At 38.1% G+C, this 26,292-nt stretch overlaps 1 protein-coding gene across 6 annotated transcripts in view; it reads left to right on the top strand.

The window, feature by feature from the left end:
* tbc1d22a (TBC1 domain family, member 22a) overlaps positions 1–25,971 on the top strand; it is a 414,172-nt gene extending 388,201 nt beyond the window's left edge. For 2 of the 6 annotated variants that reach the window (XM_087999542.1, XM_043713709.2), the window contains one exon: positions 22,290–25,965. In XM_087999542.1, the coding sequence (XP_087855668.1) occupies positions 22,290–22,418 (129 nt within the window). In that variant the 3' untranslated portion in view covers positions 22,419–25,965. Of the gene's footprint in view, positions 1–22,289 lie in introns of all 6 variants that reach the window. The other 4 variants (XM_043713710.2, XM_043713711.2, XM_043713705.2 and 1 more) reach the window with 4 other exon arrangements.
* Positions 25,972–26,292: the final 321 nt, after the last annotated feature.

Below are 26,292 nucleotides of genomic sequence, written 5' to 3'. Positions count from 1 at the left end.
TGGTACATGTATGGAATGAGCTACCAGAGGAAGTGGTGGAGGCTGGTACAATTGCAACATTTAAAAGGCATCTGGATGGGTATATGAATAGAAACGGTTTGGGGGGATATGGGACGGGTGCTGGCAGGTGGGACTAGATTGGGTTGGGATATCTGGTCAGGTTGGACTGAAGGGTGTGTTTCCGTGTTCTACATTTCTTTGACTCTATAACTGTGGTTACCCCACCATGCCGCTCCAGGCCCCGGTCCTCCCCCCACCCGCCGCACACCGCTCCGGGGCACGGCCACCCCCCCCCCCAGGACCCGGGTTTCCTCCCCGCGGCGCTCCGTGACTGTTGAAAAAAGAGAAAAAATAAACAAATTAGCAGCACAGTGGCTCTGTGGTTAGCACTGCTGCCTTACTGCACCAGGGAGCTGGGTTCAGTTCCACCCTCAGGCGATTGTCTGTGTGGAGATTGCGTGTTCGCCCAATGTATGTGTGGGTTTCTTTGCACAGTCCATTAGATGAGCCCATTAGATGGATTGGCTATGCTAAGTTGCCCATTGTGTCCAGAGGTCCGTAGGCTAGGTGGATTAGCCATGGGAAATGCAGGATTACAGGGTAGGGGAGTGGGTCTGGGTGGGATGCTCTTCAGAGGCTTGATGTGGACTTGATAGCCTCCTTCTACACTGTCGGGATTCTATTCTGTGGATGATAATAACTGTGTTAAAAAACTACTCTGTTGACAGTTAAGCCCTTTGCGGTGTTCTAAGATCATGAAAGGCACAATATAATTGTAAACATTTTTCTTCTTTTTCACTTCACCTCGGCATTATTGCTAGATTCACACAATAGTGCAATTCAAATTGTCAGCCATTGCCTTCCTTTCCTCTACCTCCGCTGGTCTCAGAAAGGTTTGTCTTCTTCTGGTGTACATCCTGCTATGTTTTGGTTACCCAATGGCAGGAATGGCATGTTTTCTTACAGTATCCTAAATATCAGAGAGAGTCTCATACTATCAACAAGAACTTCCATTTATGCCATGCCTTTAACATTTTAAAATGTCCAAAGGTGCTGCGCAAGCATGTTATCAGACGAGGTTTGACATTGAGCTGCACAGCATATAGGAACAAGTGACCAAATATTTATTCATAGACAACTTTTAAGGAGTAACTTGCAGGGAAAGATTAGTAGTAATGGCATCAATAGATCCCAATATTTTATGGTATTTGAACACAAGTTAAACCAATAAAATTTGCGAGTAAGACTTGTTATACTCCCAGAAATGGGCGGCACAGTGGCTCAGTGGTTAGCACTGCTGCGTCACAGCACCAGCATCCCAGGTTCGATTCCAGCCTCGGGTGACTGTCTGTGTGCAGTTTGCACATTCTCCCCGTGTCCTCCGGGTTTCCTCCGGGTGCTCTGGTTTCCTCTCTCAGTCACAAAGATGTGCAGGTCAGGTGAATTGGCCATGCTAAATTGCCCATTGTGTTAGGTGCATTAGTCAGAGGGAAATGGGTCTGGGTGGGTTCCTCTTCGGAGGGTCACTGTGGACTTGTTGGGCCAAAGAGTCTGTTTTCACCCTGTATGGAATCTAATCTAATCTAAATGTGTTACACTGATCCAAAAGAGTTATTTTTGCAACTTTTCAAAGTATATGTTGGATGCAAAGAATTAAAATTAAAAATGTGCACACCGTAAGTCCCTTTTTCAGTTTGTGCGAGTGAAAACAGAGGTTGAGGATGACTTGTACAGTAACATCTCACTCTCTCTCACATGCTATATCTGTCTCTCCCTCTCTCCCTCTCATGCGTGCGCATGTGCACATAACATTTATATAAATATTCCCACAGGGATCAGAATTGGGCTACATTTGATTGCAACTTACATAAATGATTACAATAAAGGGACATAAATTATTAATCAGCCTATTCAGATGTGTAATGACACGCTTCTGAAACAATTGAGACTTAAATGCATGCCTCCAAGCCCAGAGGTAGGTGCACTAGCACTGCAATATCATAAAATCCCATGGAAGGGGTAGGTGCAGGTTTCCAAATTTGCAGTCATACTCTCACCTCTGAGTCGCAAAATGGCAAATTCAAACCTTGATCTTGAGACTGAGGACGCAGATAAGACCTGTTTTCAGAACTGAGTTTCGAATAATATTAGATGTATTTCTCCTGTTTGAAAATATAAAATCATTATAAAGCGAATAAACACAATTTTTCAGAAGTTGTCAGAAAATTGGTCAACAATTCTTTCAATTCTTTACCACCTATTTCTGTCACTGTTGAAGGAGCTGTCATCCTTGACTGTTGACCAATTTAGATGTTGATAGACAGGAGTTATCAAGCTATTGCTACCTCACAAACTTTAGTGACAGTTTTTTTTCAGCACTTGACAAGATTTTCAGACTACTAACGGGATTGTCAAGACATAAAGAAACAGCTACAGTCAAATAAACTGAAGATAGGAAATGGGCTCTATTTGACCTTGAGGCAGTGAATCAAGACATAATTTTGAAAAAGATAAGTAAAAAGTCAAATTGTTCTATCTACAGTTCAAATTATTCGAGTAGTGAAAAAACTAATGACATTTGAAAGTGTTTAAGATGCATTGATGGAAACAGTCCAGAGAGTGTGAAACACCAAAGTGCTATTGAGCCGTTGGATTTGATAAGATAGTGGGGAGAGTTGACTTCTGGTCAATTCAGGATGATAAAAATGAGTGCGGACCATATAATTTGACAATAGTGGCCTGTGTCAAATGACCTTTGTCTATGATTTAGTTCATATTGTCTCTACATTGTCTGGTATTCTTTATTCTCTGAAAATCTTAAAGTTCATGAGGTAAAATATAAAGGTTAAAAATGGAAGAAATAAAAACAAACTTGCAACATATTTAATAAGAAAACAATTAAACATTTAAAAATGCAACATTCAAATAACCTGTGTAGTTCAATTTATGTTGTATAGCTCAGTTCCTCAGTCCTTAATGTGTTAGCCATCAAAGATCCTGCCTGTGTTTTTCTCTCTCATTAAGAAGCCAGCCAAATGTCAGCTTTCTTTTTGAGTTGCTGCTTTCAGATGTACAAGTGCTATATCTTGGCTTTATGCCCTAAAACAGGATGGTTCCTGCATGGTTTGCATAAATTCTTCATGTATACACATCTAATTTAGCATTACTGTGACTTATTCGTTTCTGGATCCGTGTACAACATTTATAATTTTGTTTAATTACAGCTAATGATACATATTTGTGGCTTGAAAATTGGAATGTTTGTCTCAAGCATCTTCTACCAGTTTTCATATAGCTGAATATTTTAATTTGAACAGATGAGTCCAAACATTTGTAATCATTGTTCATCGAATCATGAATTCCTTTGATTTAATCAAGTCTTTATTAGTGTTTGGTTGTGAATAAGGTAGATTTACAAATTGATTTTTTTGTGTTGTAATAAAATCAAATTACTTCCTTTCTAATTACCATTTTTAAACATCAAATTAATATAAGCTCAAAAGTACCTGTGAGTGACCCAGATATTTCTAGTTGAGAGTGTGGTGCTGGAAAAACACAGCAGGTCAGGCAGCATCCGAGGAGCAGGAGAGTTGATCGGGCAAAAGCACTTCATCAGGCTTTTCCTGAAATGTCGACTCTCCTGCTCCTTGGATGCTGCCTGACCTGCTGTACTTTTCCAGCACCACACTCTCCATTCTAATGTTCAGTATCTGCAGTCCTCACTTTCGCCCAGAAATTTCTAAGACTGGCAATTGCAGTCAGATTATTACTCTGCTTTTATTTCTTTCCATTAGTTTTAATACTCCACATTCTCTACTCCGGAATTTCAATCCTGGTTCTTTCAGAAATGTGGATTGCACTTGAATTCAACTCAGTCTTCCGCACTGCAGGATAATTGGGGAAGTTAAACCATGTCCTCTTTTGCATGTGCTATGTTTTAAAATTAAATAGCCAGAATCAAAGCCAGACACACTCACGGCTGCTCTGAGAGGTTAAGTACGTGGAGTTAGTCTGAGGTGAGGTGGTAGTTGGCTAATGCAGTGCAGATTGGTGGAGGGGTAGATTGGGCAGGGCTCCATCAGTGTGGTGCAGTGAGGCAGGTGGCCTGGGGGTGATGTGTTCATGTAGGTAGGTGAGAGATTTGTTGGCCTGGCAGGTTTTCAGGCATGTGTTGAGGTTGGATATCGGGTCCTGCAGGTTGAGCAGGTCCTGAGAGATGGTTAATAGCCTTGATTAGCTTAATAGGAGTTAGACTGGGTTTTTAATAGTCTAACTTTTCCTGGAACATTCTAAATTCTCTGCCTTTAAATGACTTATTCAGCTGGTTCCAGGCACATGCCCATCACATCCTTCAATTTCTCAGGATATTCTCACAGAATCTGCTGTGTTGGGAATTTCATATATCCCGACGTACAAGTTACATGGATTGGCAGCATTCAACAGAGTAACATGAATAAAATGTGATACAGTATTGTAATATCATATACTTAAAACTTGTAGTTATTCATTTCTGTTATAAATACTACACTTTGTGAGATTCGTGCTGTATTTATCTTTATTCTTTGTTGGGGTGGTGGAGTGGGGTGTGGGGATTACAAGCATGGCAATGCACTGTAATCCCTTCTTGGCTTTGCAGTTGTTGTTGTTAGTGGTTCTTGGGAAAAGTTGAAAAACAGTCCTCAGAACAGAAACTCCAGAGTGACTAATGGCAACGATGTGTGCCCTGTCTTGGGTCAATAGATATTTAGTCATCTCCAACTCCATTACTTCCTAAATTATAACTGGTGAGCCAATGCAAAAAAACAATTGCTGAAAGAAAGAATTTAGCAAGTTATTTCTAGCTGTAAAAATGCATTTGGGAGTTAATGGCATAGTGGTAAAGTCATTGAGTTAGTACCCCATACGACTCTACTGGGAACATGGAATTGAATCCCAGCATGGCAAATGGGGAAATTTAAATTTTTAAATTTCTGGAATTAAAAGTTAGTGAAATGTAACCATTGTCAATTGTCATTACAAACCTACCAGGTTCATAAAGGATAATCCTCACCTGATTTGATCTACATGTGACTGCAGACCACAGCAATGTGGTTGACTCTTAACTGTCCTCTGAATTGGTCCAAGCAAGCCACTTCAGTCAAGGGGCAATTAGGAGTGGAAAATAATGCTGGCAATGTCCACTTCCCATGAATGAATAACTTTTAAAAATTTCAGTGTCTAAAAGATTTGCTAATAATGTATCTTGGATGAATTAAGGAAGGAGCCATGATGCTGCATTGAAATTAATTTTACAGCTTGGTATTTTGTGGCGTCAAGGAGACAGATTTGATGTATGGGGTTTGCTTATTTGGCTGATTTCAACTGGGGGAATGTCGGTGGCATCATAATTGTTCACATTCCAGGGTCAGGTGAGGGAAATGTTAGCCTTGGTTTCTTTCTTTTGATCAGTTCCTGTAACTGATTTGGGAAATCTTTGAGTGAAGGCATGATTGGATTGTAGTGGGTCAGTGTGAACTGTGATGACCTCTGTGGATTATAAACTCCCTGTAGGAACTCATAATGAAGTATGATCACTTTGAGGTCACTTTATTTAAGTAAAAAATGAAATAGTAATCTCTCTGCTTTTTTCTACTAAATGCTTGTTGTACCATTATGGTTAAAGTGCTAATATTTATAATTAGTAGGTTAATACTGCAACTGAATGGTGGCATTAATTGAATTGGCTGAGAACTGGCATCTGTGATGCTGATGACCTGCAGAGGAAGCCAAGGTGGGTCATCCACTCAGTAGCTCTGGCCAGAAAGACTTGCAAGCACCCAGACATTTCATTGAGACTCTGGGCACGTCCATCATTCTGGGGAAATTAAGTTGCTGTCTCCTGTTAGTTGTTGAAGTGACATTGAATGAAATTGCAAAGCTTTGATCTTATTCAATGTTTTGCTATCTATAGATAAAGCTAAGTATAAAAGGTACTGTATAAATTTGAATCATTCGGGTCCTAACTCAAGTTCAAACACTTCTGGGTTTGGGTGACTTTGCTCCTCAGAATTGAAACGGTTCTTTTTTTGCAAAAACTCAGCAGGCTATGGACTAAAGTGAATATAAGTATATATTTTTTGTACATTTTGTCAAAGTGCACTGTCAGACAGTGAAACTACAAAGCCCTGTTGCCCTTTTAAATGTCAATTTGTTAAAATAATGTTCTATTTTAAAATTTAAGATGATGATGGCTTTGGGAAGAATTTGGTTCAGAGAATAATTTAAGTGCAAGTAAGGACTAATTGTCAGTTCAACAGCCAGAGGCCCAGCAAAAGTGTACAAATAAGTCTGGATAAAATGTTGAATAGTACCTCCAACAGTAGACCCTTACAAATATGTTCAAACCTCTGTTGCCCTGTGATCTATTTCATTGAAATGTCTGTTTCATTTGAAAACTATTGTAAATAATTTAATTCCAGCATGCTGCCTTTTCGGTTCGATGCATATATTCATGCAGTTTTTCCCTAATGAAATTGTCACATACATTAGTGAATAATCATATCAGTTCCATTATGTTGAACCAGTTACTTGAAGATCAGACTAGCCATTGTCTCCTCATTTGGTTTTGTACACTGATACAATTATATACTACGTAGTGGTGAACATAGTGTCCAATTTGCACAGCTACTACATTTGGTGTCTGCTCAGTAAAAAACACTCTGTGACTGTGTGGCAGTGGACTCATACCTTCCTGACTCTGACCATTTCGGTTTTCTAATTCCAACACAATATGTTTCTGTCTCTTTTTTTTAACTGAAGGGACAAAGGTAAAATAACAATGTTCAAATGTTCTCCAAAGATCTCTTAACCCTAAACAGAGCAAGCTGAATTTGCTGGAAGAATTCTTCTTTTTTCTATCTTACAATCTTCTCAAATGACAGCAATGTACAAGAGGATGCAATAAATCAAAGGAAAATATTTTCCTTGAGAACAATTATATTCTTTGGTAACTAACATCCCTTGTTTTGGAATGAAGTGTTCCATCATTAAGCGATGCTATGAATATCACAACATCTGTTTTCCAACTCGTTCTGTTGTGCCTAGTTTAGCAGCTAATTTTACATAGTGTCATCTAATTTCAGAGACTTGCCAAGTAAAATGATAGCCTTGTAAATACGTTTACATGAAAAGACACTAAATGCCGGAAAATTAGGCAGCAGCTGAATCTAGTGGATTAAGTTGCTGTATTGTGCACTGATTGTAATGAAGTACATAGTACATCACTCACTAATTCGCTTAGCCCCTCCACACAAAATACTTAAAAGTCATTTTCGCACTGCATTAATATTAATGGCGGGTTTTAATGAGATTCACTGTAACTTGAACTGCATCTAAGTTCTTTCTCTCAAGTGATGATTTGCTATCTTGAAATTTCTAAGTAGTGATTAAATATTAAATACACCGGTCCAGATTTATCTAGATACAGCAGTGAATCTCAAAACTATTATATTATCTCATTTTATAGCAGTAGGGTGGAATGGTAAGTACAGCTGTACTACCTCAGATGTTATCATTCATATCATCCTGACCCATTTGTGCCTCCTTTTACATCAGGGCACTTCTGGTCTTCTAGATTACGTGCATGCCTTATTGAACTCCCTGATACATTGGATGTTGTTGATATCTGGTCGGCATGGACAGGTTGGACCGAAGGGTCTGTTTCCATGCTGTACATCTCTATGACTCTAGATCTATCCTTTAAGCTAGATAAGATATTGAAATGTTCCAGCAAAAATGTGCACATTTAAACAAAATTTTGAACACTGAGAGATTGACCTATTAAATAAGGGCTCCAAGGATTTTTTTAAAAAATCATTCATGGGATGTGGGTGTCACTGCTAGGCCTGGTTTATTGCCTAGCTCCAATTTTCTTCTGCTCGGATGAGGAGATATTCCAGGTGAACCCTGTCTTTATTGTGTTTGGGGGTGGGTTTAGAGCAGTGGAGCAGGGAATGGAGGAGGTGTGGTAGAGGGCTGTCTGGATGATCAAGGAGGGAAGCGCAAGTTGTTCAAAATAGGTGGACATCTGGGATGCTTGGAAATGGAATGTCTCCTCCTCCAAGCAGATGCGGCGGAGGCAGAGGAATTGGGAGAATGGGAGCAAGTTCTTGCAGGTCCCCCTTGTCCTCACCTACCATCTGACCAGTCTCTGTATCCAACATATCATCCTTAAACACTTCTGCCAATTCTAACTAGACCCCACTACTCAGGACATCTTAACTCTCTGCTTTCTGCAAGGACTGTAACCTTCACCAATCCTTGGTTCGCGCCACTCTCCCCACCAACACCCCTGAATCCTCAGCCACCTTCTCCTGTAATTGTTTAAAAAAAGCAAAACCTACCGGCACACCACCATTCAGGGCCCCAAACAGTCCCTCCAGGTGAGACAGAAGTACACCTGTCTCTCCTCCAACCTGGTTTACTGTATCTATTGCTCCCAATGTGGTCTTCTCTACATCAGGGAGACCAAATGTCAACTAAGGGCATTTCCGTCAAGTATTTGACCTGGACCTACAGAGGCCTGTCTGACCTCCCAGTCACCGCCCATTTTCATTTCCCTTCCCACTCCCTTTCCGACATGACCATCCTTGGCTGCCTCCATTGCCAAAGTGAATCAGACTGCAAATTGAAGAAATAATACCTCACCTTCTGCCTGGACAGCTTACAGCCCGGAGGACTCAACATGAGTTCTTCGATTTCAAATAACCTCCCTTCCCATTCCCCAACTCCCTTCCCAGCCCCTGTCCCTTCCTTCCATTCCTCTGATCGACCCTTCCTTCATGCTACCAACCGGATTCATTCCTCCCATCAACCACATCAACCAACCAGGTCATACCCTCTGTGTTTACCTATCCCTACCTCACCACCCCTGCATCCCTCCTCCCCCACCTCTGCACCCCTTTTATCTGCAGCTCCTTTTTACACCCAATCCCAGCCCTGAAGAAGAACTACACCCGAAGTGTTGACTTTTTCACCTCCTGATGTTGCTTGGCTTGCTGTGTTCTTTCAGCCTCCTGTTTGTTTCCCTTGGATTCCAGCATCTGCAGTTCTTTTTCATCTTGAACCAATCCCATTGAGTTATATTATAAATCACGTTTGAGGTCTGAGATTTGAATGATTGAGATGTTCTGCAAGAATACATCCCTCATGATCAATGGGACTTTACTTGAAAACTTTAAACTCAGGTTTTATAGTCAGATGCAGTCATTTTTAAATGTACAAATACATACAATGGTTATGACCTCCTTTGATATCTCCATCCTTATTTTCTTACCTGATCAGCGTTCTTAGACTGACTGTACCGTCTATCCTTGGCAAAGCAATCATACCTTCACAGATAAAACTGCTTCCAAGAATGCCCTTCATACCAAATATTTGTACATGACCAAAATAAAGCTAAAAAACTCAAAATTTATCCAAGCTTTTCATCTCCCCCTCATACGGACATTTTGCAAGAATACAAATTCAAAGGGAGAACAATCAACATTGATATTGCATGGGAACAGATAGCTGGTTGGTTGACAAACTGATGCTGATTGGTGGGGATGTCGGGATTTGACAGTTAACAGCTAAGCTTTGTCAATTTTAAACAAGGCAAGTTGTCTCTGATTGTTCAGGGTACTGTGTTGAGAAATTGACCAGTGAATGACTCTCATCTATTTTGTTCCATTGAAACAAGCTCAGTGCTTTTCACGTTTGAGGTGTCGTTTTTTAAACTCAAATCCCAAAATTAATTTGTTTGATTAGATTAGATTACTTACAGCGTGGAAACAGGCCCTTCGGCCCAACAAGTCCACACCGATCCTCTGAAGAGCAACCCACCCAGACCCATTCCTCTACATCTACCCCTTCACCTAACACTACGGGCAATTTAGCATGGCCAATTCACCTAACCTGCATATTTTTGGACTGTGGGAGGAAACCGGAGCACCCGGAGGAAACCCATGCAGAAATGGGGAGAATGTGCAAACTCCACACAGACAGTTGCCTGAGGCGGGAATTGAACCCGGGTCTCTGGCGCTGTGAGGCAGCAGTGCTAACCACTGAGTCCCCGTGCCGCCCAATCAAGTCTTTAACCAATAAAGCATCAGTAGAAAGTCCAGTGCAATAACTCCTAAAATTGTAATTTGGATATCAAGAATACTTACTAAAGTAGGTCAACAGCCTTCTCAAGGTACCACAGCTCAAGCTTTCAGTTCAGCTTAAGTTGATACTGAGTCTCTGACCTCACTGCAATGACTCAAGAGCCTTCCATTTCCAAAATGTACAGCAGACGTATTTCACTGTCAGACTTCTTATGTGTCTTGGACACAGAAAACTGTTGTGTATTTATATTCTGTAATCAACATGTTATGGCATACTCGTGGAGCAGGTGGGACCTAAACCCAAACCTCCTAGCTCAAGGTAGGACACTACCACAATGTTAGAAGAGGCCCTCAACACACCTTTCTTTATCTACAGCAGTCATGCAGCCAAAAGATAAAAAAACATTTTTATCAACCCGTTTGCACAGTTATGGTGGTCCTCCGGGACTTATGTGACTTGAACGCTGGTCTCCTGGCTATTGTGGGGACAGTACTGCTACACAAGATTGTAGCTGCTGCTTATTAACTTATTGCACACTACAGCCCACAGCAAGATCAACTACACCATTATGTTCTTATTGGCCTAGGCTAGGCAAGACATGTTGCTAGCTTGTTTAAGGGATGCATGATTAAAATTCTAATTTGCTCTTAACTGTTACTTCCCACTATCTCATCTGGTTCCTTCATTGTCAGTTATCCATGGATCCATCTTCTTCACTGAATTTTGTCATTGTTGCTTTGATGTTTTACTCAAATAAGAGAACAGTTTTAAATGTTCTACTTTATTGGGGAGAATTGAGGTTTACGCAGTCAGGACTCAATGAACTCATGTCTCAGTGTTTGCTTAGTCGGTGAAGTTCCTGTTAAATTAGACACTTGTCACTGATTATTGGCTTTTTCTTAGAGCCATCTATGAGCTGAAGTTTGAATGCTTGGAAACAGTTGGTTACCCTTTACATTTTAACAGCATGATATATAGTATGAAAAGTTGCTTATAACTTCAAGACTATTTATAAACTAAAACAGAGGATCAGAAAGTACTACAGATAGAAAGTTCATACCAGATGTTAAAAAGAGGAAGGTTGTGTAATATTCTTCATTACATAGTCTTGAGCTTTATAATGTTAACTCTTGTGGTCCAGAGGTAGGTAACCTATCTCTGGGCCAGGAGACCCACACTCAAGTCTCCCTGCTCCAGACGTATGTAGTTACATCTCTGAATAGGTTAAATTGAAAAAAAAGGTTGAATTAAAAGAAATATAATGTTCACTCTGATATAAAGGTTATATTTAGTTAATTGCTCCACAAATTTATAACACAACATATGTGGTTATGATTTCTTGATAAGTCTAGCGAGCCAGGAATATATCACCTCTCTCTTATTCATCTTTGGAAGACTGAATATAAACTAAATAGAGATCCCTTCCTGCTATAACTTTAAAACATTAGAGTATTGTATTAACTCTGTTTGCAATCCCATGATGAATTTCTTTGTCAAGTGAAGCTAAGCAGAGTCACATGATGTTACAGTTCCAAGGTCTACACTGACTACTGTTAATTTAATTGTGATTAAAATTAAACTAAGCCAATCATGAAATATGTTTTCTTGCTCATCCTACTACATATATATGTTCTTTATGTCTGCAAAAGAAAAGGCCCTGTTTATTAATATATGTGGTTTCCAGTGCAGGGGAGCCCAAGTGACAATCCTAAATTGGTTGTCAGTATAATTTCTGTCACATTTAGGAATATCCAACAAATGTTGTCCAATTGCAGAATCACATCTTACATTAGGCAGTAGGCCACAGTCAGCACCTTGCCTGTTGCAAGTAACTGAAGTGGCATGATCCACTAGTCTTTGGGAAATATGGCATACATACCTGGCATCACACTGTTATCGAAATGCATAAACCACCTCACTCAGTGTGTGATATGCAGAAAGTCATTTGGGCTTGAGGATAGCAGCCTGTCTGTGGTAAACACTTCTCTTGTTGCCACTACATAGTAGCAACGTGAAGCAGTTAGCAGCTATCTGAATGTCCATGGAAATATGCTGACAACCAATTTAGGATTGTCAGTCTAGCTGGCAATGTGTCACACTTGCATGTACTAGAAGCTGCAGGGCACTGTTCTTTGTTGACAGAAAGCAGCTGTACATGCACTGAATCTGTTTCAACGCAAGAATATGGGTGACAGTCATTTTGCTGGTCTCTGCAATCTCCTGACTGATCTGAGCCAACTTGCCAAGTTTAAAGTTTAACAAAGCTTGGCTGTTAACTGTCAGTCAACATAATGATGCATTCTCCATGACAAGGGCTCTGCCATTTTGAGTCCACAAAGCAACCAATGAGTCTGCTGTCATGCAGTATAATTTCCTTTCCCCTCAACTTTGTATTCTTGCACAACGATGTGATGAGTGCAAGAGAAAAGCTTTAACAAAATGTATCTCTCTCCAACAAGACTCCTAAACTTTTTATAAAGTTCAAACTTGTCCTTATTTAAATATTACTGTTCTTTCCACAGTGGCTGTTTGAGAACATCTTTCACAGTTCAGGACAGAATACAAGAAAAAGCTTGCTATATCGTGAATTGAATTTATTGTCACGTGTACCGAGGCACAGTGAAAAGCTTTGTCTTGTGAGCAATATAGGCAGGTCACAGAGTTAAGTAGCACAGATAGTAAATAATAGGTAAACAGCGACAAAACAAAAAAACAGGTACTAGTGAATTCTAAGAGTTTGAGAGTCCATTCAGTATTCTAACAACAGTCGGGTAGAAACTGTTGCGAAACCGGCTGGTGCGTGTACCTTCTCTCCAATACTACTCACTAATGTTTAGAAGGATGAGAGGCGATTTCATTGAGGTATATAATATGTGAATGGTGTTTGACAAAGTTGATGTAAAGTAGGCAATTTAGAATGAGAGGTTATAGTTTTAGGCTAAGTAGTGGCAGATTTAAAACAGAGAATAGGGGGAATTACTTCTCTCAAAAGGCCATGAATCAGTGGACTTCCCTACCCCAAGGTGCAGTGAATGCCGGAACGCTGACTAAATCTGAGAAGATAGACAAATTTTTAATTATTAATGAGTTAAAGAGTTAAAGAGTTAAAGGGAATAGGCAGGAAAGTGAAGGTGAAGCAGAGATGAAATCAGCCATGATCGTCTTAAATGGTGGAGCAGGTTTGAGGGGCTGGATGGCTGATTCGTACACCTCATTCTTATGCTCTTACCTTATGTTGAATGATTTCATAAGGCGAAAGAACCAGGAGCATATCACCTCTGTCACCTTCAACTTTGGAAGTCTGGATATAAGCTACATGTAAGCTAAACAGAGGCACCTCAAACACAACCATATTCCAATCAATGGGGGAGATGTTCCACAGGCTGATCGAACATCTGCCTGATGTACGCATACTTTCAGAACCAAACATTATAATCATTGATATCAAAGAAAGCCGGGGCCAAAAAATCTCCTTCTGACCATGCTCTGAAAGCTCCTGCATCAAGTATTCCTTGTAGAGCATTGCACAGAGAATTAGGGCACGGAATAATGTACTGTGGGAACCTTCACTGTCCATTTCTGAGAAAGGTTCAGTAACACTCTACTGATCAAGTTTACAATATGTTTTTAAGTGAGGTTGTTCAATATGAAGCCTGTTTGTTAATTTTGAACAAAGGGAATAATGAAAAGTATGAGGGGCAAATTGACGAGAGATGGATTGTGAAGTACATCGACAATGTGGATATAAATCTTTAACAGATTGTTACATAGTTTATAGCAACTGTACATACCTTCAAGGCACAAAACTGCAAAACAGTCATCCTTTGGTGAACAAAGGGAGTTAAGAGTTATATAAGATGAAAGAAAAAGCTTATAAAATTGCCAAAAATAACAGTAAACTTGAGGATTGGGAGAATGTTTAGCATGCAGCAATGACGACCAAGAAACTGATGAACAAAGAATAGAGTATTACTGTAACTGAGCAAAAAACATAAAAACAGCCTGTAAAAGCTTTTATAAATGCATCAAAAGAAAACAATTGGCCAGGACAAATCTGAGTTCATTAAAAGTGGAATCACGAGAATTCATAACTGGAAATAAGGAAATGGCAAAGAAGTTAGATGATTACTTTTTGTGCATGTCTTCCCATATTTGGAGATCTAAGAGACTAAAAAGAAGGAGGAGTTAAGGAAATTTGCATTAGAAAGTAGATTATGTTGGAGAAATTAAAGGGACTGAAGATTGATCAGTGTCAAGGAGTATTTTTATTTGTTCATAAGATGACTGCATCAGCATTTTTTTACCCTTTATTACCTGTTAGATGATGGTGAGTTGCTTTCTTGAACCACTGCAGCTCTTGTGATATAAGTATATGTACAGTGTTGACAGGAAGGGAGTTCCAGAATTTTGGCCAGTGGAAGAACAATCATACAGTATCAAGTCAACTTGGTGTGTGACTTAGAGGGGAATTGGGGCTATTCATTTTCATTCCTTTCTTTAGACTTTGCAGCAGTTTTCTAGAAGTGAGTGGCTTGCTAGCCTGCTTCAGAGGGCAGTTTAGAGTGACCAAATATTCTGGCTCTGGTGTCACATGTCGCCCAGTTCAGATAAGATTTATTTCCCTGAAGACATTTGTGAACAGTCAAAAGTGGTTATATAACTGCCATTCGGCTAGCTTTTATTTAAATTCTTTTGTGAATTCATATTTCATTATTTGCTGTGGTGGGATTTGAATCCATGGACTCAGAACCTGAACTCTATTTGCTTTACACTTGATTTGTATTCTGATTTGGTCCATTGAATTTTTGGGATGTGATTCCATTGCTGCAAGCTTGTTGAAGAATAATGGCCCAGATTATTCTGTCAGTAGCCAAGTGTCTGGACTCACTGATGACCTCAATGAAAGATACCCAGAAAGATTAGCTATCTCTGTGGTGTGGGTTTCACATATTGTGAAGTTGTTTTCAGTGCCACCTCTAGGGAATCCAACAACTGGTGCATCAGTCAAAATTAACAGCCAATCACATGAACAATTCTCAAAGAAAATGCACCAGAAAGTAAAACACACTGATTTCCCTTCATGTTTAAATAATTTCACAGAGAATGGAATAAAACTTTGGACTTCTACTGGGCATTAAGTAAGAGGCTAAAATACCAGGAACCAGCTCATTTTTATTACATGAGAAACCAAGGGAATTATTTTTCTTGGAGTGGAGATATGTCACATTCCACAATATAAAATTGGGTTTTCTGAACCAGAGATGTTGTCCCAGGATAATTATGACTCTGTTCCCAATTTTAAAGCTTAATTGCACTGCATTCAATAAGTTGCAACTTCATCAAGAGTTTTCAATGCAAGATTAATAGCATACAAAAGGACATTCATCTCAAATGGGTTATCTGAAAAGATTTGCGTCAAGATCTTAAAGAGTATGTCAAATACATCTAGGGAATCACTGACAGCAATGTTTAGATTTCCAGGTGTAACTGTGCACATGGGAAGAGCAGAATTTGCTATCATTTTCACATTTGCAGTATAGATGAGCTACGATAATTTCACTATCATTACAGCTACAAAATTCAGGCCATAATAAAGTGCAATACCTACAAATATGTATTAACAACTAATTTAATCCTCACTTCAATTAATTGAAGTTGTTAGCAGTGGAACCATTAGAGAAGTGTCATTTATCAGTAAATATTTCATTATTCTCTTTACGTGGTCACTCAACAGTGATTTGTGCTGTAAAGCACATTATATGGTATTTCTGAATAATCAACTTTCTAAATCACTTCACCTTTCACTGCCCCACAAGAATTCTGTAATTTTAATCATTCAATTAACGTCATCACACTTCAGCTATAGCTAGCATGTTGCCTTTCTATATTTGTCATTACATTTTCTACCAACAGAAACAACCCTAAAACCTTTCCCCACCTTAATTCCACAATGTAACTAATAAAGTAATGTCAAGTGATTTTCAGAAAGTGAGATAGCTTGTCGTCTTCATTTTTTCATTCATGGTTGCATGAATAACGAACTCCCATTATCGACGTTTAAAATGCACATCCAAATTTACAAAATTGAAGATTATACAACTCTAAAAACTGCTGCCGAATGAAAATGAGCGTCAGTTTGAAAGTGTCTCTAACTTATCTGAAAAGAGTGTTCAGATGTTTGGCACAATCCATTGCTGTAACAGGCAATAATGGGTTAAATATTCAAACCTGTTTGCTTGCATGACATGTTTCTGTTTTCAACTTGGGTAAAGATACAGAATGGAGGCAGCATGATCCCCACAGAGAAGGAGGAAGGCACCTTTCAAGAGGTGTCTAACTAAACTGTTTTCATGTGCTTCTTAGTTGCCAGCTACTTAATTAGCTTTGGCTGAGACTGTGAAATGGGTTGCTGTCACCCTCTTCATTCTGGGAATTGTACGTAGTAGTGTGCCAGAATGCAAAAGGAAATGAGACAAAATAAGTAGACATGCATCTATTCAATGTATCTACTCATATCTTATAGCACAACGAAGAAATTGCTGAATAATTCTGGCATGTTTTGATCAGCGTTCTATTCTCAAATCAGTTTAAAAACATTAATTCATAACTGAATACTTTAGGTAATGATTATTCAGACAATTTCAAAATAAATAAACTTTTGTAGATTCTTGTTGATGCCAATTCTAAAAGTGTTATGTTACTTCCAGTTGCGCTTTTTGTAGAAAATATTTGTAGCCTCAGGAAAAACATGCATTTGTGTGTCTATAAATTCTCCACATTGTAAGATAAATACAGTTTGAGCACTCCGCATTTCTCTCTTGTTGGGAAATCTTTTCAAAATGTATCTTAAACCTTTGTGTAACAAAATTTCAGATATTGATACTTTAGCGGTTTTGTTGAGGAAAGTGGCCAAAGTGCTATTGCTATACAGTGGGTTTAGTACGATCTACTGCTGTTTTATTAATGAACCCCAGTTCTGTTGGATGTATGAAATTGGGTTTTGAAACTGTGCTGATGGAATTTTGCTAAACATGATTGTTTTGTATACATTTTTTAAAGTGCGATGTATGACTGTAAATGTTATCTTAGATGCATTGAAGATTGAATTGGACAATATTGAGTTACATAAATAAAATTGATATAATTGTTTGTTAAACCCAGGCAATTTACAGATTATACTATTACTGTAATGGAAAGATCCTGTATAATTTAATAGTGGCTTGCAGACCATGCATTTTAAGTCCATTAACTAAAATTGTGAAGCTCTTCTTTTAGATATTGTTGGACAATAGTCTACTTATATTGTCTTTAAACTGTTTGACGTACAGGGAACAAATATTATATGCCTTAAGTTACACAACTGGGCTTTGCCGAGAGAGTTTTGTGTTTGACTGAGGTGTCCATTAATGTACTGTACTTATTTGTTTGTGGTCCTTTGTGTAAATTTCATTCACACAGCTAGTGGTTGCACTTATTACAAAAGGAGACAACTATCTTTATTTAGGGATGTATTGGAAAAATACATTTTTGTTTATTTGGATAACAATTAGATCTTACATCAGTTAGCTTAAAGTTTATTTTATCAGCAGTATTGTGACAGGTTGCAGCAGTTAGCTAACATTGAAAATTCAGCAACAAATCCTGAAATTATATGTGTACATTAATGTTTTAAATTTTTTAACATAATTGTAATTGTTTCGTATATTGTCATGAATACTTGCTTCTAAGGAAGTCAACTTGGATATGGCTTACTGTCTCTTAAATTGAATATTTTATTACCCATGCTGATTTTTGAAAAATTCTTTTCTCTTATTATATTTATTGTCAAAGTAGTTGTCTCTGAGATCAGAGTGCTGAGGCGTGACATTTCAATGCTGAGAGTTGGTCTGTCTGCAGCTCTGCTGCTTCATCAGTAACTGAACATGCTTAATCCACCCAGTTACACTCCATAGCAATCTGACTTTTAGCGAGCCACCCTATTCTGATGATTTTAGAAGTTTTATTTAAAATGTTGAAGTGGGATATATCGTTATTAAAACAGATGGTCCTGTAGTTATTTTGTAAAGTGTTAAAGTTCAGAATCAGATAGACTTGTCAGTTTCTAATATTTGGCAATTTCTCAACATAGTAATATTGCGATTTTGATACTTTCTTCTAAGACTAATTTTGCTCCATACTGGACATGGATCATAAATCAAGATGTCTAATGTATGCAATAAGTAGCTTTATCTGAAAAAAGTTCCTTAAATTAAAAGTGTTCTACAAGACTGCCCAATGTGGTTTTTGTACATTCATCATTGGATTCATACAAAAGGCATACACCTAGCATTTTCAAATAGATAGCGCAGATCTAAAGAAGTCAGCACTGACAGTGAATCCATTTATTTTATCCCATTACTTACTCTGCTTTTCACTGAGCTAAGATGAATTTATGTCAACAGCTTTTACTTCTACTTAGTGTAATTTATGGCTAACGTCACATCTCTTCCATATCCCTTTTAACTTCCTTTAATAAATGGTGGTATGGAAACTATTCCTAGATAGTTGTCATAATTAGTTCAGGAGTCCAGTTAATAGAAAAGTTGGAAGTACACAATAAAATTGAACAAAAAAACTTGGCAATCTTCATAGTAATAAAATAACTTTTTTCCATTTTCAAAAAAAAATCTGTTTAGCAAAACCGGAGCATGGAGAATTGGACACTTGAACCATGTGTCATCGTCTTGCCTATAAATAATGACAGGTCGCCACGGAATTTTAAACTTGCATTCGCTTCACTGGCAGGAAATCTCTTGAGTGATTGTCTGACGAGGTCGCAGCGTGGTTACTAATTAATTTAGCCCCAAACAAGTGAGGTTTTTCAGTTCTTTCCGACTTCTAAATGGAACACCCAAAACTAAGATTTCAGCTCACGTTCCCACTGCTACAGTAATGCAGTTCTGGATTGATAGTGCAATCCAGGAAAGAAATTGAAATTGTCTAGTGCCATTCATGACCTTAAGACTTTAAACCACTTTGCAATGGATTAAGTTACTGTGAAGTGTATTAGCTGCTGTTTTGTAGCAAGTATTACTGTTAATTTTCATGCACTGAACTCCCCACTAATGGCAATAAAATAACTGATCCCATGACCTGCTTTAGTGAAACAACAGAAAGAGAAATTTCTGGAGAAACTCAATGGGTCTGGTAGCATCTGTGAAGAGAAAAGAGTTATGGGTCACTGGACTAGGAATGTTAATTCTGCTTTCTATCCACAGATGCTATCAGACTTGCTGAGTTTCTCCAGCTTTGTTTATTTCGGGTCTTGAGCATCCGCAGTTCAGTTTTATTTTCCTGTTTTAGTGATACTGGTTGAGGAATGCTGATGGAGAGGCCATTGTGAGAACTTCCCTGCTCTCTCTTGAATGTGTTTGGGATTTTCGACATTCATCTGACAGTGCAGGCATAGCCTCGGTTTAACATCTCATCCCACAGTCAGCTCCACTAATACTGTTATATTGCCTTCAATACTGGCTACGATTATGTGCTAAACTTTCTAGAATGGAGTAAGAATCTATAATTATTTGATTGAGGGACATGATTGTTGCCACTGAACTAAGACGGATACCTATCACACTAAACACAATGGCAGAGTACTTGCATTACACAGATGGGGGTTAGAACAGGTAAGTGGTATTTTCTTTCCATGATATGTTATGGTAGCAATTAAGTTAAAAGAGAAACAGTCGGGAAACACAAATTTCAATCCCTTAGTGAACCGGGGTCCAAAACTCTGTCTGTACATTGCATTGTGATATACTACTGTGTTTAGATCGAAGCATTGATCTGTTTAGTCTATTTTTACAGTGATTTTCAAAATAATAGACCTGCATTGCGTTAATAGGCCATCTTGAAAACAATTTCCTTGGATAGAGAAAGTGACAAATAAACCCAGTACACTCAATGTGACCTCACCAGCTTCTTCACCACGTATGATCACTGAACCCCTTCACAAATTGTTTCTGCTCTGTCAGCATTGACTATGACATTTCCACTCCTACCTCAAGGTACCTTTTCACAATATTTCCTATACTCAAATTGTAAAGAAAACATTTAAACAACACTGGTCCTGACAATGGCTATGAACAATTCTTCTGCACTGCCTCCTTTTCTTAATGCACAAGCCTTCCTGGTCTACCTTTCAGCAATGTGTGAATTTAGTCTGATATTTTGTGATCTTTGTCATGCATATACGTTGTGAATCAATCTGTTGAGTGGGACAGTATCAGGTGTTATCTTGAAATCTAGGTAAAGTCCATTGTTTCATCTTTATCTGTTAGATTTTTAGCCTTTAACAATAATCCAGTAAATTGGCAGGCACACCATGTGCCTTCTGAATTCATCTAATCATCTGCTCTTGGCTGATGACCGTTTAAAGTTTTTTTCATTGATGTCATGAAGATGTAGGTACTGTGGTGCAAAAACAATTTGCAAAGGTGATATCAGGTTCGAAGATTGTACCTACTTGGAAAGTTTGAACAGGCTGTAGGATTCCTCTTTAAAAATAATTACATTTAGATGTAGCTTGACTGATTTTCGAGGGTACAAAACGATTTGTTAATGTAGATGTGCATGGAGTTCAAAACCAAAACCCATAAATAGTAAACAATGATCAATAAATCCAAAGGGAAAGTTAAATGGAGCTGCTTTATGCACAATGTGCTTAGATTGTAGAACTGTGCTACTTGGAGTAGCTGAGGCAAATAAGTTCATGTAAGGGCAAGCTAGATAAATGTAGTAGAGTCATAAGAGATGTACAGCGCAGAAACAGACTCTTTGGTCCAACTTGTCCATGCCAACCAGATAACTTAAATTAATCTAGTCCCATTTGCCAGCACTTGGCCCATATCCCTCTAACCCCTTCCTATTCGTTTACCCATCTAGATGCCTTTTCAGTGTTCTAATTGTACCAGCCTCTACCACTTCCTCTGGTAGCTCATTCCATACACGCACCACCCTCTGTGTGAAAATGTTGCCCTCTGGGTCCCTTTTAAATCTTGCCCCTCTCACCTTAAACCTGTGCCCTCTAGTTCTGGATTTCCACATGCCAGGGAAAAAACTTTGTTATTTACCCCATCTATGCCCCTCATGATTTTATAAACCTCTATAAGGTCACCTCTCAGTCTCCGAGGCTCCAGGGAAAACAGCCCCAGCTCAAATCCTCCAACCCTGGCAACATCCTTGTAAATCTTTTCTGACCCCTTTCACATTTCGCAACATCCTTCCTTGAGGAGGGAGACCGGAATTGCACAAAATATTCCAAAAGTAGCCTAACCAATGTCCATTACTGCAGCAAAGGATGAACTATAAGATTCATCGTATAAGGATTAAATGAAGAGGCTGGGAAGAGGTTCAAGCATAAATACGGGAATGGGCCAAACTGAGACAATTTTTTTGTGTTTGTCTTGTGCATTCCATGTAATTTATTGTAATGAGACCAATTGAGTAAAATAGACTGAAATTTTAATTGGAACTTGTGTAAAAGCTTATCACTCTGAACTGCTGATATTCTAACTTAACAGAGATGTTCAAATTGATTGTCTGTCTAGATCATGATCACAACAAGTAAATGACACAGAAGTACTTCTAATTTAAGTTAGCATTGATGACATTGGCTGGTGCAATTTGCTGAAAGCTATTTGGTCATCAAGACTGTTCTGTGGAGGGAGGATCAGCGCGTTAATGCACCAGGCTCAGAGCTGAGTGGCCCAGTGCTGCTGCTGTACTTCATCATGGCTAAACATGGTAATTGTCAGCTTTGCTGTCCTTGTTCAAATAACAAGGCAGTTCAGTGTTAGGAAATATATCACATGGATGGTGAAGACTGAAATGTGCAGCGTCATTTCAACTTTCAGATTTTTTTTCAGATTATGATCATTTCCTCAATGTTTGGTTCTATAAATTACTTCGCTATGGATGTAGTTTTCCACACGTTTGATGTATTAATCTAATTATACATTTGCTTCATTTTTCACACTCGTGATTTTGAACTTGACCTTGCCACTTACCTATATCTAAGATTTCCCACACCATTTCTGCTCCAATTCTGCCTAATTTCAGAAAGAGGGAAGATTTTTGCTGTTTGTGCCACTGTCATTCATTCTGCTTGTCTTTTCCTGTTGCAGGGACTGATGATTCTTCTGCAGAATTTACCCACAATGCACTGGGGGAACGAGGAAATCAGTGTTCTTCTCGCAGAGGCTTACAGACTCAAATATGCATTTGCAGATGCACCAAATCACTACAAACGATGAGACCAAATAAGAGAAAAGAAATTTAAATATGAAAGCTCTAATTTTTCATCTGTGTCTCAGTTCTTTGTTGTAACCTTAACCCCATTCATCTGGACTTGGCATATTGTATTTAATGCTGTAATTGAGTTATTTTGCTGATTTAGAAACAAAAAACAACAAGTATCAATTTTATGTAAATTTTTCACAGCGATTGTATCAAACTGCAGGCAAGCTGCCATCGCTAATGGGTAAGCTAACGATGAAGAAATAGTCAAGTTCCTTTGCTTAAGAATGGGATATTTTGAATATAATGGTATCTGAGTCTTTCTGAATACCCTTCTGAGGATTGGCTTTATTTTTATCTGCCCCTTCTTATTTTTAGTCAAGGTGCTTGGGAGCACAAGATTCTGCCTTAACTCAGGCCATAGCAAATATAATTGTGCCACGCAATATAGGGAATTGATAAAGTCTTTTGGGCTGTCAATTCAAGGAAAGAGCCCATTTACAGAGTATTGTCATCGCACTCTTCAAAATAGCTTACTTGAATCCAGAAAAGACAGCTAACTTTAAGCAGTAAGATTATAAAATCACTGTTAATTTCCTATGGTCATTTACAGAAGTTGAAATAGTGCCTGACATTAATGAAATGTACCCATAAATGAACTATTTATGACCTCTCTATTAAAATCTGCTATTGCTAAATATCTGAAATATTTGTCTTCATGTAAAATGTTGCTTTAAGATCAATTATGTAATATTTCTTGTATAGACTGGTTTAAGATTGAAAATTAATTAGTTTTCTAATGGATTGTTTCTTTCCAGTTACAGTGATGTCCAATCATTCAACTGTAATATACCAAAGACACTATCATAGCACTTATTATCTGTGGCTGTCTCACATACAGGAATTGTAGAACACAGTCTTTGTAATGCCATGGTCTTCCTTTTTCCTTCCCCCAGGGACAACATCAGAAAAGCCTGAAGGTCTGCTTTCTGCTAAGATGATTCAGATTCTTAACCATTGCAGTAAAACATTCACAGTGCAATTTGGGAATTGTGCAGTGCCGAGGCTGTTTGTGATTATGCTACTTACATTATTGTAAATACAACTGTGATCTGTAACTGAAATAAATGACAAGATAAAATCTTTGGTGTTTAAAAATGGTGGTTTAACCTCACAAATTAATTGATTTTATTTTGGCACAAGTTGCTTGAATTCTCTTTTGGGCAAAATCTGCTGAGAATTTTGTGCAGTAATTTCAGAGCAATTAACAAATGCTGGAATTTCGTGTCTACATATAACAGAAACTACAGGCAAATTTCTTCACTACGTTCAACACATTAGTGGTGCAAAAAGACACCAATTTGTTTTGGCAAGCTTTTTAGATGGAGTTTCCACACATTGTTCCAGCTTCAGAATATTTATCCTGGGTTCCATTATGTTTCTTGAGTCTGCCTGTTATCAACCCAGTGAGGAAACAAATCGATGACTGAGATGATTGATCATGCTTGAGGTGTTTGTTTTGATCTTTATATTGCAGTTGTGAAACAGAAAGACCCTTTTGATTATGGTTGAACCCTCTGCCCCAGCTCCCTCTTAAATTGATGGAAAATGTCAACAAAGTATCTTTGTTCAGCTAATTTTCAACCGATGTCTTGATATATACCTTATGAAGCTTACACTATTTAGAGAAATGCTTTATAGAGGTTGATGTATGGTTTTAGTAACAATTATTTTGACATGATTACTGGCAGCTAGATTATGTTTGAAAAACTGAAACTGTGCTCAATCTGAAAAATCAATAACAACAATATATTTAAATACTGCGCAAGCACAAAATAGTACTTAAAGACAATTTCCTCATTAATTGTTTTTAATCAATAACAATCTTGTTAATTTAAGACAGGTTTGTTGAAAGGTTATGCTGAAATGTTTACTTTTATTGTCATGAATAACGAATAATGATTTCATTTTCCAGAATAGAACATGAAAATATTTACTTGTTAGGATCCCTCTGTGAGACACAAATAATTACTCATTAAAGTTCGCGATTAGCAACACGGCGTCGTCATCCGTGAATGTTGAGAATGATTGAGAGATTTTCAGAAGAAGCTTTTTTCTCAACCAATTCCAAAAAGACTTCTCTGATACTTTATACCGTTTTGTTATTTCTGTTTCATAATAACTTAATTTGTTATTGAAAGATTGGTGTTTCACTTCCTCAGGTTTAGGAAACTCTTATAATGTCCTACTTTTGCCTTCAGGATTGCTATGTAGTAGGAGCATGCGATTCTTTTCAACAACTTTAAGTTCAAAGCAGTTCAAATGGGCATTCATTGCTGTGGCATTTCTTGCAATATTTGGGAATATTTTGGTGAATCTGTGAAATGCCTCTTTTTAATACCTACTGACATATGAATACTAAATGTACCTGGTGCAGTAAAAGCAATTACAGATGTAATGTTTTTACAGCATCTAAATGAAAAAGTGGAATTCTGAAGTGCAGAATAGCACATACTTAATCCCTTCCAAATTGAATGTGTGCAAAGTCGCAAACATACAGAGATCTCAGTAGTTAGAAAGGGCCATTCTTTATTGTGAAGAATTGTTTAAAGAAGCATTTTGACACTAAGTATTTAAAAGTATATCCCTGACCTATACTTCACTGTAAAACTTTATTGAAAACTTTATGGCAATGTTTTCTAAAACTAAGTTGTTTTTGCACTAAGTAAAATTGAGATTTATGTTTTTGGATTAATACTCAGTTCAAAAGCTAACTTAGAAGTATAAATTCAAAGCTTTTAGCAGAATAATGACGGCACATCGTCGACGCGAACTGTGCTGTTATTTACTAGATTTCAGATTTGGTTTATAGCAGCGTTGACTTAATATGCAAATAAAAATGTTCTGTGTAATTTGTTCAAATTGCAGATTCTTACTTCAGCCTTTTCCATTCACAGACAACATCAACTGAGTCTTCCATTTGTATTTGTCAAGAACCTGCTGCAAGGCAGCTGGCTTAAGTTTTCTAGCACTCAAAGCAATGTTCCATCTACATGCTTATGTTGCCATTTATTTGTTTCATGCAATGTATGTTGCAAATATAAATCCTCCAAGGTTTCTACATATTTCTACTAATGGCCTCTTGTGCAGCCCAATATTAATCACTCCACGATTGACAACCAAGGCTGTTGAGTTTCCTCTGTTAACCTCTCTGCTTCTCCTCCTTTATGAAGCTACTTAAAACCTAACTCTTTAGAAAGGTTTTTGGTAACTAGCCTAATATCTCCTCATTTTGGCTCAGGTAAGGCTTTTATAGAGAAATTTTGGACATTTTACAAATTTCAAGGTACTGTATGAATGCAAGTTGATAATGTTTAACCTATACTAACTGTTAGTCTAGGTAAACTGGGATCATGTGCATCATGTAAAAATTGATTACCAAATACCGACAACTTCTATTTATGTGGTGCTTTTATAGTTAAAGGACGTATTATGCTTCATTGTGGAGGGCGATAGAGCAGGGACAGAACAGTTTGCTGATGATTATGCCCACAGCAAGAAAATAGCTTGTAAGATTAGTTACTTCAGAATTTAGGACGACTGAATAAACGCCCCGAACAGCGAGAAAGGACCTGCCTACAGCACTGTGTGTTGTTGAAAACCTGTTCCAATTTGTGTTGGGACTTTGCACAAAGCCGGAAAAATGTTCTGTTCAACAAGGAGCAAGTGGTCAGTTCTATGAACTTGAGGGGGGAACCCATCACGCAGTGCTTGTGGTACAGCCAGAGATTGATGTTACCTTTGCATTTTCTTATGAAAAAATGCTATCCTCAATCTACTCTATTTTTTGGTGAAGGTAAAGATGTTTCTTTCAATATGGCAAATTGTACA

Source organism: Chiloscyllium plagiosum, unplaced genomic scaffold (genome assembly GCF_037043375.1).
Source record: "Chiloscyllium plagiosum isolate Xiang-an unplaced genomic scaffold, Cpla_swu_hap1 HiC_scaffold_23, whole genome shotgun sequence".
NCBI classification, from domain to species: domain Eukaryota; kingdom Metazoa; phylum Chordata; class Chondrichthyes; order Orectolobiformes; family Hemiscylliidae; genus Chiloscyllium; species Chiloscyllium plagiosum.
The sequence above is the reverse complement of the archived record's forward strand: the minus strand, read 5'-3'. Positions and strand labels throughout refer to the sequence as shown.